Below are 13,481 nucleotides of genomic sequence, written 5' to 3'. Positions count from 1 at the left end.
AAGGTTGTGGGCTGGCAGATGTGGGCTGGGAGCCAAACCAAGTTCTCTGCAAGAAGTAACCTTTCCAGGGCTGATATTTTGTGTTATTATTATTATTACTTTATTTTTGGTTTATCGAAACAACGTTCCTCTGTGTAACCCTGGTTGTCCTGGAACTCACTCTGTAGACCAGGCTGGCCTTGAACTCAGAAATCGGCCTGCCTCTGCCTCCCGAGTGCTGGGATCAAAGGCATAGTATGCCACCACTGCCCAGTTATAATTACTTTTTTCATCTTATTTAGCAGAATCAGCTACTTAATAGAACAGAATTGTGATGTTTAATTGAATAGTTTCAATGTTCAATTATCAAGTGGAAAATTAGGCACAACAAAGATATTTTACATTATTCATAGTCAAAACATTCACACAATAATGAGTACATTTATTTAAGTAGAACAAATTTAAATTCATGAATACCTCTATTTTTAATATAAATTATCATGAAAAACACAGCTATTTACAATAACGTGACAGCTAAAATACTGTTGCAAAAAGTTACCCCAATTTACAACATAGAATTTCTATGCTGTTTGGAGTTTAAGAAGTAAGTAATAAGTCAACATAAACATTTCGACTCTCTCTAAAGCACTGACAGCACCTGGCACTAAATGCATTCTATTCTATCATTAAAATATTAGGAGAGAATTACATACCTAGATCCCACGGCGCCATCTCCAGAATCCTGGCTTCCAGCTTCACTTGGCGTGCTCACCGACTTGGAGGATGGAGACATAGGAGGAGGGACTAAATAATGAAACAGACAGGTATCCGCTGTTACTACACGGAGAGGTTGCTCAGCTTATGGGGTTTCAAAAATAATTTAACATGAAATAGTTAACAAAAAGGGAAAAATAATGACAAAGCAGACAACAGAAATACAAGGGTGAAAATGAACAGTAGGAAGAAAGGGGAAAGACAAAGTTAGCAATCATGCTGAAGACTCAGGCCATTTCTCTGGCAAGATGCATTCAGGCTTCTGCGGTTAAACGACAAGACTAAGGAAAGCTGCAGCTTCATCTCCTCCATCACCAAAGGCGGCCACTAATTTCAAAGGAGAGCATTCCTTCTCTCCTTTTATGTGTTAAATGGCTGCACTGGCAAAACTAGAACTTTCAAATAGGCTTCAAGTAATTTAATCTCTGATTTTCAAGATTTGTTTTAAAACGTTAAACCTTTGTCTAATTTTTTTTTTCTTTCAAACAATTTTAGGGCTGGGGATGTAGCTCAGTGCCTGCCTAGCATGTGCAAAGCCCTGGATTTGACCCCTGGTGCCTCAAAAATTAGTATTTAAAATTAATACATTTTTTCTCCACTGAAAAGAGGCAATTTAGGGAAATGATACAGATAAAGGAATGGCTCCTTTAAAATGTTCATTAGTTTCCAGCAATTTGGATGGGAAATGCAAACAGGCCATAAAACAGCATGCCTTCTAGACATGACGCAGCACAGAAAGCGACACATGCAAACTACACACAGCAAGATGTATGGGAACTTCCTTACCCCAGTACTCAGAAAAAACTGAACGTACAGACAAAGATACAGACACCCAAAATAGTCTTAATCCCGTCTTAGAGAACAACGTACATTCTTCATACTATATAAAACAATAGCAACTATTTCTCTCCAATGTCTCAACACTGTTAAACATGCACATTTCATGCTATGACATTCGGAAAACTTTTGGATTACCGTAGCAGGATGTATGGGAGGCTCATCACTGCCATCTTCTGGTTAAATTTTTACCATAAAAGTTCTCAATCCCAAGTATCTTTTAAAAATAATCTTTCAGTGTGCAACATTACGTGACTAACACATTTTATGTTGCACTGACTTTACCGACTAGTCTACTAAACAGAAGGCAGATTCCTAGTCATACAATCAGTAACATAGCTAGAATGCTTGTGTTCTGAGCTAATAGTGGTTAATTCTTGCTTATATTTCAAACAATATTAAAAACAAAACCAATGTTTCTAATATGGTGATTAAATGTAACAGAAACAATTCTGCGGCCACAGGAAATTGATACAGTTCACTTATGGTTGGCACTGTATAGGTGCTGCATATATAATTCCATATGGCTAAAAAGGAATGCATCTGAAGTCACACAGTAATGTCTTAATCATTCGGCTCCTTTCTCTTAGGCTCATTCCGTATCTTTTTGTCCCTTTCACTGTGAGGCTTCTGCTAGTCTAAATTCCAGCTGCACACAGAAACAGCACTGTGTAACAGCTGCTTGTTTACTGGGCTGAAAGCACAAATATATGTTTATTATTAAATCCGAGTAAGGCACCATATTTCCATACCAAAGGTCTTCAAAATAGGAAGTCTATGTTCTTTAAATTGAATATAAACTTGATAATTGAAAATCTACTTTCTTTACAGATACATATTAGAGAGACTGGTAATAGTAAAGTTATTATCAATCTATATGTTGGGAGACATCAGAAATGTTTTCTACTTTCATTGTCTTTTCCGTTTTTGAGTGATTTCAAGTACCAATGGTTCTATTCAATAAGTTCAATAATAACTCACTTTAAGACTGCATTAATATCAGCAAAATTCTTTAGAAATAGGTTAAATAGTAATTACATGTACATAAATAGATATATTAACCCAGTTCTGAAGTGAATGTTTAGAAACAATAATAACTCAAGAGTGACAGGACTACCAAACTCTCCTGGTGACTCAGTCAGGGAAAGTACCACCATGACTAAATGTGCAGTTAGATAGCAGTCTCCATCCCAGACATCCCCAGACTATATTCTCAATGCTCAGCAGCAGTTTAAAACAAAGTTATAATGAAGATACATTAAAAAAAAGTCTTAGCTATTATCAGCTGACTAACTTCATCTTGTAACAGTAAAAAATGCACCTCAGAAGGGACAACCTGGAAAATGCAAATCACTATTATTCTCAAAAGGTGGATGCTAATAGAAAATAAGGCATTAACATTGACTGCCATAATGTAATTCAATTAGTCTCAGGGGGGAAGACTATAATAATTATGCAATGAGGCAGTACCACTAGACTCTCAGACTTCAACAAACCTCTGAAATAATGAAAACACGCATTCGGGGGAGAAAGACCTGAACTCATGAGCTACCAAATAGAAAAGACTCATTTCTGGAATTTTAAAGGACAGCTTGTAAATGTCTTTGAAAATGTCATAAGCCATTAATATGTAGCTTTTGTCAAGTATTTAAAATATGATTTGCTTAGTAAGACAGTAATTTGATCAGACTGCCTTTATTTCAAGTTGTCTATAAAATAGTCTAAAGCAGGTTTGCATTGATGTAACATAAATATGCAAATGGATTTCAGAAATTCATGGTAAAGACAGCACGTGTTCCTTTCTCTAAGAACCAGAGAAACATGAACTGAAAACAGCACAGCCCTCCTCATCACACAAATAACTGACAACATGAACTGGTTCATTCTCTAAGATAAAAAGCTTTGTCAAGAAGGCTTTACTCACCAGCTAAAACCTTGGCTTTCCAAGGATATAAAATTAACATTACAGCCTTTGGCCAATGAAGAAATGAATAGAATATTTTTAACCATAAAGACTCTAATAATACACTTAGATTTAAAATTAACCCTAAATCCACAACTACACACAGAAGCCTCAGAGTTGAAGGACTATATGTGGTAGAATAAAGTCTCTGGGGAAAGGGCTTTTGCTAGGAAGCAGGGCATAGAAAAGGTAGGCAGTCATGGAAAGGGAGCATGGAGGGTCAGAATGTTGGCAGAAAACAGTGAATGGGCAGAATCGCTTCTGGGACAACCCAAGCCACCAGGTTTCTCAGCTGGAGCACCAATACACACTCCCCTCACAATCATGCCCCTCTGTGAACAGACACATGGGCTCTCAGCCTAGGGCTTATCATGTCTGCTTTCTTTGTTCTTCTAAGAAACATTGCTTTACATACTAACCCTTTGAAATACTAATTTCTCCATTTACAATGACTCTCTTCTGATAATGAACAATTTTCATTATCAGAATATTAAGATAGTCTCTTCAATATGGAGAATTATATTCTGATTATTAATATTTATATTGTTAAAAATATTCTCTTCAATATTTCGATCATTACATTTTTAAATGAAGTTGATAAAAAATTATTTTGTAGATTAAAATATCATAAAGAACCAACAGGGCTGGAGAGATGACTCAGTGGTTAAGAGCACTGACTGCTCTTCCAGAGGTCCTGAGTTCAAGTCCCAGCAACCACATGGTGGCTCACAACCATCTGTAATGGGGTCCGATGCCCTCTCCTGGTGTGTCTGAAGACAGCACAGTGTACTCACATACATAAACAAAATCTTTAAAAAAAGAAAAAAGAAAAGAAAGAAAGAACCAACATTCCTTGTCATGAAATGGTTTTTAAAAATTAAGCTATACTTGAAATGACTGAGCTGGAACATGGACAGTGTTCTCTGCACAAGTCTGATCTAAAACACCCGAAACTACAGGCGAACAGAAGGGGAACCAGCACAGCAAAGCTTAAGCAGCAATGCGGCCTGTGCTAGAACTTACCTACTAGATGCGCTCACCCATAAGTTAAAACATTCATTTTAGGAAATATGTGACTGTCAATTTCTGCTATATATTTGCGTACAATGTCTCTTTTCATACTTATTTTTATTTTCATTTATGTCTGTGCACAGTGTGCGTGCCCCGTGCTTATGGAAGCAAGAGGAAGGTGATGGATCCTGAGGAACTGCAGTTAACGTACAATGTCTTAAAGAAGGGTTTCTTTTGTTTGGCCTGTCAAGTAAAAAGACATGATCTAATTAAATCCAAACAAACATTTAAGGTCTAACTTATACTGTGAGAGATCCTACTCTCAAGAATATCAGACAAAAACCAGTCAAATGGCCAACGAAACATCAATCTACCAGCAAATATGTGGAGCTGTCTTATTAGTGACATTGAAAAAAAAGAATTATTCAATCATGGTAGTGTGCACATTTAATCTTAGCTCTTGGAAGGCAGAGGCAGGCAGACCTCTCTCTATGTGTTCCAGTCCAGACAATATGAATAATCAGACTCCATCTCAAGAGAAAAAAAAGTTTTAGTAGAATAGCAGTAATTTTAAATTTCTAAACTTTAAATATGTCTGATGACTACTTAAGGATTTCTATAGTGAAAAGAAAACAAGTATCCATATAGGCCATGATATAAACTCAACCTTTTAAAGTTGTTCACTTTTTGTTTTTTTATTTTTTGTTTTATTTTGTTTTTTAAATTGTGGATTATGAAAACAACAACACTATCACACCTTAATCTGTATTTTGTATTTTCATAACAAATTATATATAAGTACTGGGTGTTAATATTGGGGTTTTAAGTGTATGTTTTAAAGATTATGAAATTCATTTTGCCTAATTATTTTTTAAGATTTATTTTTAATTATGTGTATCTTTATGTAGCAGTATGGGCACATGAATGCAGGAGCCCCAAGAGACCAGAGAAGGGTATCAGATCCCCTGATGCTGGAGCACAGGTCATTGTTATCTGCCTATAAGGGTGCTGAGAAGCTAACCCAGGTCTTCAGCTGGAGTATGACATCTAAGACATCTCTCCTATCCTCCCACCCTTTCCACACTTTTCCCTCATATTTTAAAGGCAACAAGATCACCATAATATGCTTAGCCACTTATTGGTTTCATTCTGTTACGTCAGCTAAGAGAAGAAAAATAGTTTAGAAATAAGACAGGGAAACATGTAGGGTCTAGCTAGGAAACAGAAAGGCCAAATCTTAAGACAGTGCAGGCTACGGCAGCTATTTAAAGATATTAATTCTGCGTTGATCAGCTTATGCTCTTTTGGTAAACACAATCTCATATGCCTTTACATTCTTTCAATTTTTGAATAACTACCGTGAGCTAAAATACAGTGATGACACCTGGGTTCTTTCTCAAAGCCTGCTTACTGTTGCCCTAAACAGTTCTACTTTGGCTAGATCTAACATCTACTCTTATGGGCAGCTAAAAATTCTAAATATTTTCATGCCAATAGCAAGCTGATATTTAATCAAGAAGATGCAGGGGCTGGAAAGATAATTCGGTGGTTAAGAGACCTTGCTGTTTAACAGAATATGTTAGCTAGTTTTATGTCAACTTGATTGAAACTAGAATCCTCTGAAAGGAGGAAGCCTCAATTGAGAAAATGTCTCTATAAGATCGGGGTAGATAAGTGTAGGCAGGTAGGTCTGCATGGCATTTTCTTCATTAGTGATTCCTGAAGAAGGGCCCATCCCATTACGGGTGTGGCTCCCCGTGGGCTGGTGGTCCTGGTGCTACAAAACAGGCTGAGCAAGCTTTGGGAGCAAGCTAGTGAGCAGCACCCCTCCATGGCATCTGCAACAGCTCTGTCTCCAGGTCCCTGCCCTGTTTGAGTTCCTTCAGCTGAACAGTGCTGTGAAACATAAGGCTTTAATAAACCCTTTCCTTCCCAAACTGCTTTTGTCATGGTGTTTCCTTCATCACAGCAATATTATCTCTAACTAGGCCTCAGAAGATCCCAGATTGGTTCCCAGCACCAACATGGTGGCTGACTCCCTTTTCTGACCTCTACAGACATCAGGCTGCATGCACCTGGTGCACATACATAGAAGCGGGTAAAACACTCACATATGTAAAAGAAAAATAAATATTAAAAAAAGTTAAGCTGGGCAGTGGTGGGGCATGCCTTTAATCCCAGCACTTGGGAGGCAGAAGTGGGCAGATTTCTGAGTTCGAGGCCAGTCTGGTCTACAGAGTGAGAGTTCCAGGACAGCCAGGGCTATACAGAGAAACCCTGTCTCGAAAAAAACAAACAAAACAAAACAAAACAAGTTAAAATCTTTCAGTAACCACTCATATTCACGAAATACATTTTCATTAGAAAGAAAAAAAAAGCATAGCTATTTACACTGTCAGTTTACTTCAGCAAAAAAACCAAACTAATGGTTTGAAGACTAGCAATAGTTTTTCCTTTCATTCTCTCTCCCCTTTTCTCTCCTGTTTACACTGGAACAACAATGGCTTACAGAAGGACTAGAGAGAGAGCTTGTTGAGGAAGGATGAGCGCTGTGCAAGCCTGGAGGGCCGACTTCTGTCCCCAGAACCCATGTAGGGAAAAGGAAAGAACTGACTTCCCAAGGTTTTCCTGTAGCATGTCTGCCACCATCCCACCCCGCCCCAAAGAGGAGTAAGAGTAAAAGGAATCTATCAAACAGAAAGGACAGCAAAGAATGATCTCCCCCTGCTAAGGCTCAGGCTAAGAATGCACATACAACATAGCTACAAAAGCCACCCCTGTGAGCACCTGCCTCAGCTAAAACCATTCCAGTTCCAGTTAAGACAAAACCACCTTGTTACTGGCTAGAAAGGCTGACTTAAGTATATTTTTACTTTAATCAACTTGTCTCAGAGTTAACTTTCAAAACTCAAGTGTCACCTAAGAGAGGCTACAACATCCATGACTGAGAGCCAGTTTTAACTCTGATAAACCATTTCTATTTTCTCCTTAAGAAAGCCTTTGCTTGAAATCCTCAAACAATCCTTCCAGACTCAGAACAGTTATGGTGCCTAAGCTATCACTATTTCTCTGTAGCTCCTGCTACTGAAGCTTGTGGACAGTGCACAGGATCAGGAATTCCCACAGGTGAAGAGTGAAGTGGAATTGTTGTATACTTCCAGGATCTGAAGACTTTGTCACTATGACACTGGAAGACAACTCGCTTTGAGGCTATAGCAGAGGAAGGACTACCAAATTAGATCAGATTCTGCTAAATGGAAATAATACAACACTGGTTCCTTGAGAAAGACCTGAATATGAATCAAGTTCCTTGACTTATGCTAGATATAGCCTTATGTTTAGATTCTATAGCCTAAGTTTCTGTAAAGGGAAGTGCATCTACTTTCCTAAGCTAATGATGGTTATCTTGGAAAGACTGTTTTTGTTTTGTCTGTCTCTTTAAAGATGTATAAAGGTTTTTTTGTTGCTGTTGTTGTTTTGTTGCTTTCCGTCCTGCCCAAGATCTTGTATCACCTGGCCTCTACCCACTTCTGCTCTTTGCCTCTCTCTGGCTTTTTACACTGCAACCACACGAGCCCAGCCAAGGCTAGCTTTACCCTCACTGTTCCCTCCACCTGGACTGCCCCCACTCTCAGCCTTAGCATGCTGGGCTGCTTCTGATCTTCCTGTTCTTTCAAAGCTCTTCCTGAACACCAGATCTACAGCTCAGTCTCAGTCTGACATCACCATGATAATTCAGCTCCCTACAGGAACTCTGCAGGGCTCAGAAGCCCATCCCCCAGCCTGGCTTATCAAAATACACAATACTTTTTGAATTAATGAGTGGTTGAGTAAGATTTTTCTTTAAAAGCTGTAAAACTAAATATTACAAATTCTCATGTAGGAGAAGAAATATAAATGGAGAAAGAGGGCGAGCCCTCTCACTAACGAAAGATCTTTCAAGAAACAGCAGAAGTGGGTTATGAATTAAGACATATGAGCAAGTAAATTAGTGAAATGGAAGTCAGGGTGGGGCTGGAGGGGGGGTGGAAGATTCATAGAAGAAATCCACACCCCAATGGCACAGAAAATAAGAAAACAAGACCCTCCCCAAGCCTGTACAACTGACAAGTGATGTGCTTCAGTTACTAGGATAATAAGAAAAGTAATCGAATTAATTTGTTTTTAAAATCAAAATATAAAAGCACAGGATTATTAAAGACATAAAAATTAATGTGCTATAGTCTTCAAATTCTATCGATAAAGAAAAACCATGAGCAGGAAGACGTAACAATGAAGCAGATGTTGAGAAAAACTAGCCTTGTCATCTCAAAACCTTTTAGAAATAATGATCAGTTTTACACTAAGGCACACTGCAGTTACTGCCTCTGGTATACATCCCCTAGGATAGATAAAATTAGCCTGCACCCTAGGTACAATGGTACACACCTATAATCCCAGCACTCAGAAGGCCAAGGCAAGAGGATTATGATTTCAAGGTCAGACTGGGCAGAAAACCCTGTCTCAACAGCCAAACTCAAAACCCAAAACAAAAAACCTCAACAAGATGAAACATTGCTAAGGGGGCAGCTCTGCTCAGAAAGTGCTCACTGCACAAGTTATGAGGACCTGAGTGCTAGCCCCAGAACCAGCTATGGTGGTGCACATGTGTAATCCCAGCCAAGGAGATGGAGACTGGTGGACCTTTACACTCACTGGGCAGCAGCCTGGTCTACTCTGAGAGCCTAAGTCAGGAAGGTAGGCGGCACCCAAGGAATATTACCCTAAGTTGTCTTCTGGCTTCTTCATGTGGGGCACCTACCTGGACACACACCAATATGCCATCACACACACAAACACACAAAGATATTAGCTCAAAAGTAACCTTGAAATGCCAGGTCCCTAAAGGATAAAATGCCACACTAAAACACATTCTCTGTGACACCTAACACAGAACTATATTATTTAAATAAGCATGAAATGCTTTCAAGTATGTAACTAGATCTCAGTATCTCTTCTACGCAGCATATTGGTCTAATATAACTATCAAGATGAATAGCACAGGAAAAAGACCAAGACCAGGTGAAATTCTGTGCTTTCTGGAACTGCGAGAATGCTATACATTTCTCTCCTTCTCCTTTGTTCTGAGGACTTTGACTTAGTACACCTTTTCCTGGCCTACAAAAAGGAATATAGAGTTAGGTTAGGAAACACTCATCTTTAAGTTTAGCATAGCATGGTGCATAGCAAGTTATTTCTTTAAGTAAGAAAATTAAATTGGTAGCTTGGTGTGTGTTAGTAGGTATTAATCTTGATTTCCCAAACAAATAAAATAACTCTGTACCGATATACCTGGGGGGAAAAAGGAGTTTCAAGCAAATGATAATGCTTTTGAGACAAATAAAATATGCAAAAGATATCAAACCAATGCACTGAGCTTGGATATGTCTGAGCTCAACAGAATATATGCCTGTTTCCCATGAAAAGATACAGTTAGGTCCTTACCAATAGGGGAGTCCGTAGTTAGTCCCATGCTTTGAAGCAATGCCTCAGCTTCTCTTCTTTTTTTTTCAAGATCAGACTCTTCTTGCACAGAAACAGCAGCTTCCTTCTTCTGATCAGTCTAAAATTTAAAGTCAAAACCTCAAGTTAAAGTATGATATGAAACACTTCTACATATATATACATATATATATATATATATATACGTACATACGTATATATACATATATATCTTATTTTAAAAGTTTTATCTTTATTTCACTTATGTGTATAGTGTTTTGCCTGCATGTATGTGTGTACACCACATATTTGCCTGGAACCCATGGAGGCTAAAAGAGGAAGCTGGATCCCCAGACTGGAGCTGCCAGCATTGTTAACTGCCTGCCATGTGGGTGCTGGGAATCAAAACTGGTCCTGTGGAAGAGCAGCCTGTGCAATTAACTTTTAGGATGAACTTTGTTTTTAATATTAAAGTTCTTTTTATAAATCATTCTTAGTGCATCCATGTTTATATATAATCAAGGGGTCTTCACAAAAATATTATCAAAAAGGCCAGGAATAATAGATCTTGCCTATAATCCCAGAGGTTAGTGGGCAGAGGACTTCCTAAGTCAAGGACAGCCTGGTCTACAAGGCAAATCCCAAGTCAGCCAAGCCTACATAGCAAGAGTCCGTCTTAAAATGCATATATAACTTTAAAAAAGCAAACACATCTTTAAAAAGCAGTCAACTTCCAATTCTCTATCATATGAATCTGGTGAGTATGGACAGGAACCACGGGAGTCCCCAACCCTAGTGGTACAAAAACTTAGAAATACGTTTCGACAGAAGGGAAACTAAAGAGATTTAAGATATAAGAATTAAGCAAAGAGATTTCTTGAAAAAAAATAATTTTTAAAGTTCTACATAAAATTTCCAGTGGATTTATATAAAAAATGTTTATAAAAATCTCTTCCAGAGAGGCTGACGAGATGACTTGGTGGTTGAGAGTCCACACTGCTCTTACACAGGACCCAAGTTCAGTTCCCAGCACCCACGTCTGGCAACTCACAATCACCCTAACTCTAGCTTAGGAGAGCCAGCAGTCTCTGGAGCCCTCCTCGGGCATCTCTACCCATGTACACGCACGCACACACAGGTCACTTTTTAAAACTCTTCTGGAGGAAATTAATTTTTAAAAGTTATAGACACTATTAGTATTGTTCCTGGTTTTTTGTTTGTTTTCTCATGTCACCCATGCTGGCCTCAAACTCAAACTCTGCGGACTTGTGAGATCCTCCCACCTTAACCTCCCAAGTAGCTATGGCTGCACACAACTGCCACCAAAGGCAGCTCTTAGGTCTTATCTTAGTTAACAAAATCACATAGTTTGAACAGGTTAAAAACAAAATTTATTTGTTTTAATAACGCAAAACATTTTGTTAGGAAAAATTTGTCAACTTTTATTTTAGCCATATATATAATTTTAGCAAAATCTTCTAGCTACACTGGACAAATCCATTCTTAGAGCATAAAAATATCAAGAAAATCTTAAGCTTTCAATGAAAACCTTGTCAAGTAGACAACTGTTATTTATATACTGATTGACTTTTCTTGGTCACATTTTTATATCATATTAGCTTATTTTCATCAAAATATAGCAAAAAGAGCTCCTGTTGCCAAGCTGAGCCTTCACTGTGTGTGGTACAGTAGACTGCTTACCATCTGTCTTAGTCAGGGTTTCTATTCCTGCACAAGCATCATGACCAAGATCCAAGTTGGGGAGGAAAGGGTTTATTCAGCTTATATTTCCCACACTGCTGTTCATCACCAAGGAAGTCAGGACTGGAACTCAAGCAGGTCAGGAAGCAGGAGCTGATGCAGAGGCCATGGAGGGATGTTACTTATTGGCTTGCTTCCCCTGGCTTGCTCAGCCTGCTCTCTTATAGAACCCTAAACTACCAGCCCAGGGATGGCACCACCCACAAGGGGCCCTTCCCCCTTGATCACTAATTGAGAAAATGCCTTACAGCTGGATCTCATGGAGGCATTTCCTCAACTGAAGCTCTTTTCTCTGTGATAACTCCAGCCTGTGTCAAGTTGACACACACAACCAACCAGTACAATTGACCCCTTGTCAACTTGAGACATGAACACATCACTATTAAGCCTCAACCTCACTTTCTTATTCATCCCCAAGATCTAAATGACTTTAAAAGTCCCACAGTCTTGCATATTAAAAGTTCAATCCTTTTAAAATAACCAATATCTTTTAAAATTCAAGGTCTTTTTAAAAATTCAAAGTCTCTTAACTGTGGACTCCACCAAAATACCTTCTTTCTTCAAGAGGGAACAATATCAGGGCACAGTCACAATCAAAGCAAATCAGACTCCAACATCCAACATCTGGGATCCAACTCACAATCTTCTGGGCTCCTCCAAGGGCTTGGGTCACTTCTCCGGCCCTGCCCTTTGTAGCACCTTGTCTTCTAGGCTCCAGATGCCTGTACTCCACTGCTGTTCTTGGTGATCATCTCATGGTACTGGCATCTCCAAACACTGTTGTCTTCAGCTATAACTAGGCTTCACCAATAGCCTCTCCTAGGCTCCCTTCATGGTGTCAAGCCTCAACTCCTTTGCATGACCCCTTCAGTCCTGGGCCATCAACTGCAACTGAGGCTGCACCTTCACCAATGGCCTTCTGCAGCCTCTCACAGTGCCCAGCCTCAGCTGCTCTTCATGACCCCTTCATGTCTTCAAAACCAGTACCACCTGGGTGACTCTTAAACATTAACAAGTCCAGCCACAGCCCAAGGTACAACCTTGGCTATCTCTGGAACACAGCATCTGTACTCTCAAAAACCAGTTCCCAGAAGATTTCACCTCAATAATGCTGGTCTCTTCTTAATCACCACTAATTTCTTAGCTCCAGCTAACCAGCATCAATAGTCCCAGTAATGCAAAGGTTTGATTTTCTGGTATCTTGTTAATCACACCTGATTCATCAGCCCCAGCAAACCAAAACCACAGAATCTTCACAGTCAAAATAGCAATGGCCCTGATAAGAGTCTTTAATCTTCTCCCCTCTGAAATTTCACAAGCCAGGCCTCCATCTTCTTCACTGTTCTCAACATTATCTTCCAAGCTCCTACACAACATCCCACAGAGCTCTTAACACCAAATGGATCTTCTAGCCCAAAGTCCCAAAGTCCTTCCATAGTTCTCCCAAAACAATGGTCAGGTTGTCACAGGAATACCTCACTATGCTGGTACTAATTTGTATTAGTCAGGGTTTCTATTCCTGCACAAACATCATGACCAAGAAGCAAGTTGGGGAGGAAAGGGTTTATTCAGCTTACACTTCCCACACTGCTGTTCATCACCAAAGGAAGTCAGGACTGGAACTCAAGCAGGTCAGGAAGCAGGAGCTGATGCAGAGGCCATGGAGGGATGTTAG

General features: G+C 39.2%; 1 protein-coding gene across 7 annotated transcripts in view; it reads right to left on the bottom strand.

Annotated features, from left to right (window-relative positions):
• Positions 1–13,481, bottom strand: part of Dync1i2 (dynein cytoplasmic 1 intermediate chain 2) — a 51,021-nt gene that overhangs the window by 33,140 nt on the left and 4,400 nt on the right. For all 7 annotated transcript variants that reach the window (XM_029471876.1, XM_021156930.1, XM_029471869.1 and 4 more), the window contains 2 exons: positions 10,049–10,166; positions 693–783 (listed from right to left, as the gene is read on the bottom strand). In XM_029471876.1, coding sequence (XP_029327736.1) covers positions 693–783; positions 10,049–10,166 — 209 coding nt within the window. The remainder of the gene's footprint in view (positions 1–692; positions 784–10,048; positions 10,167–13,481) is intronic.

Source organism: Mus caroli, chromosome 2 (genome assembly GCF_900094665.2).
Source record: "Mus caroli chromosome 2, CAROLI_EIJ_v1.1, whole genome shotgun sequence".
NCBI lineage: Eukaryota > Metazoa > Chordata > Mammalia > Rodentia > Muridae > Mus > Mus caroli.
This window is presented reverse-complemented; position numbering and strand designations above follow the sequence as displayed.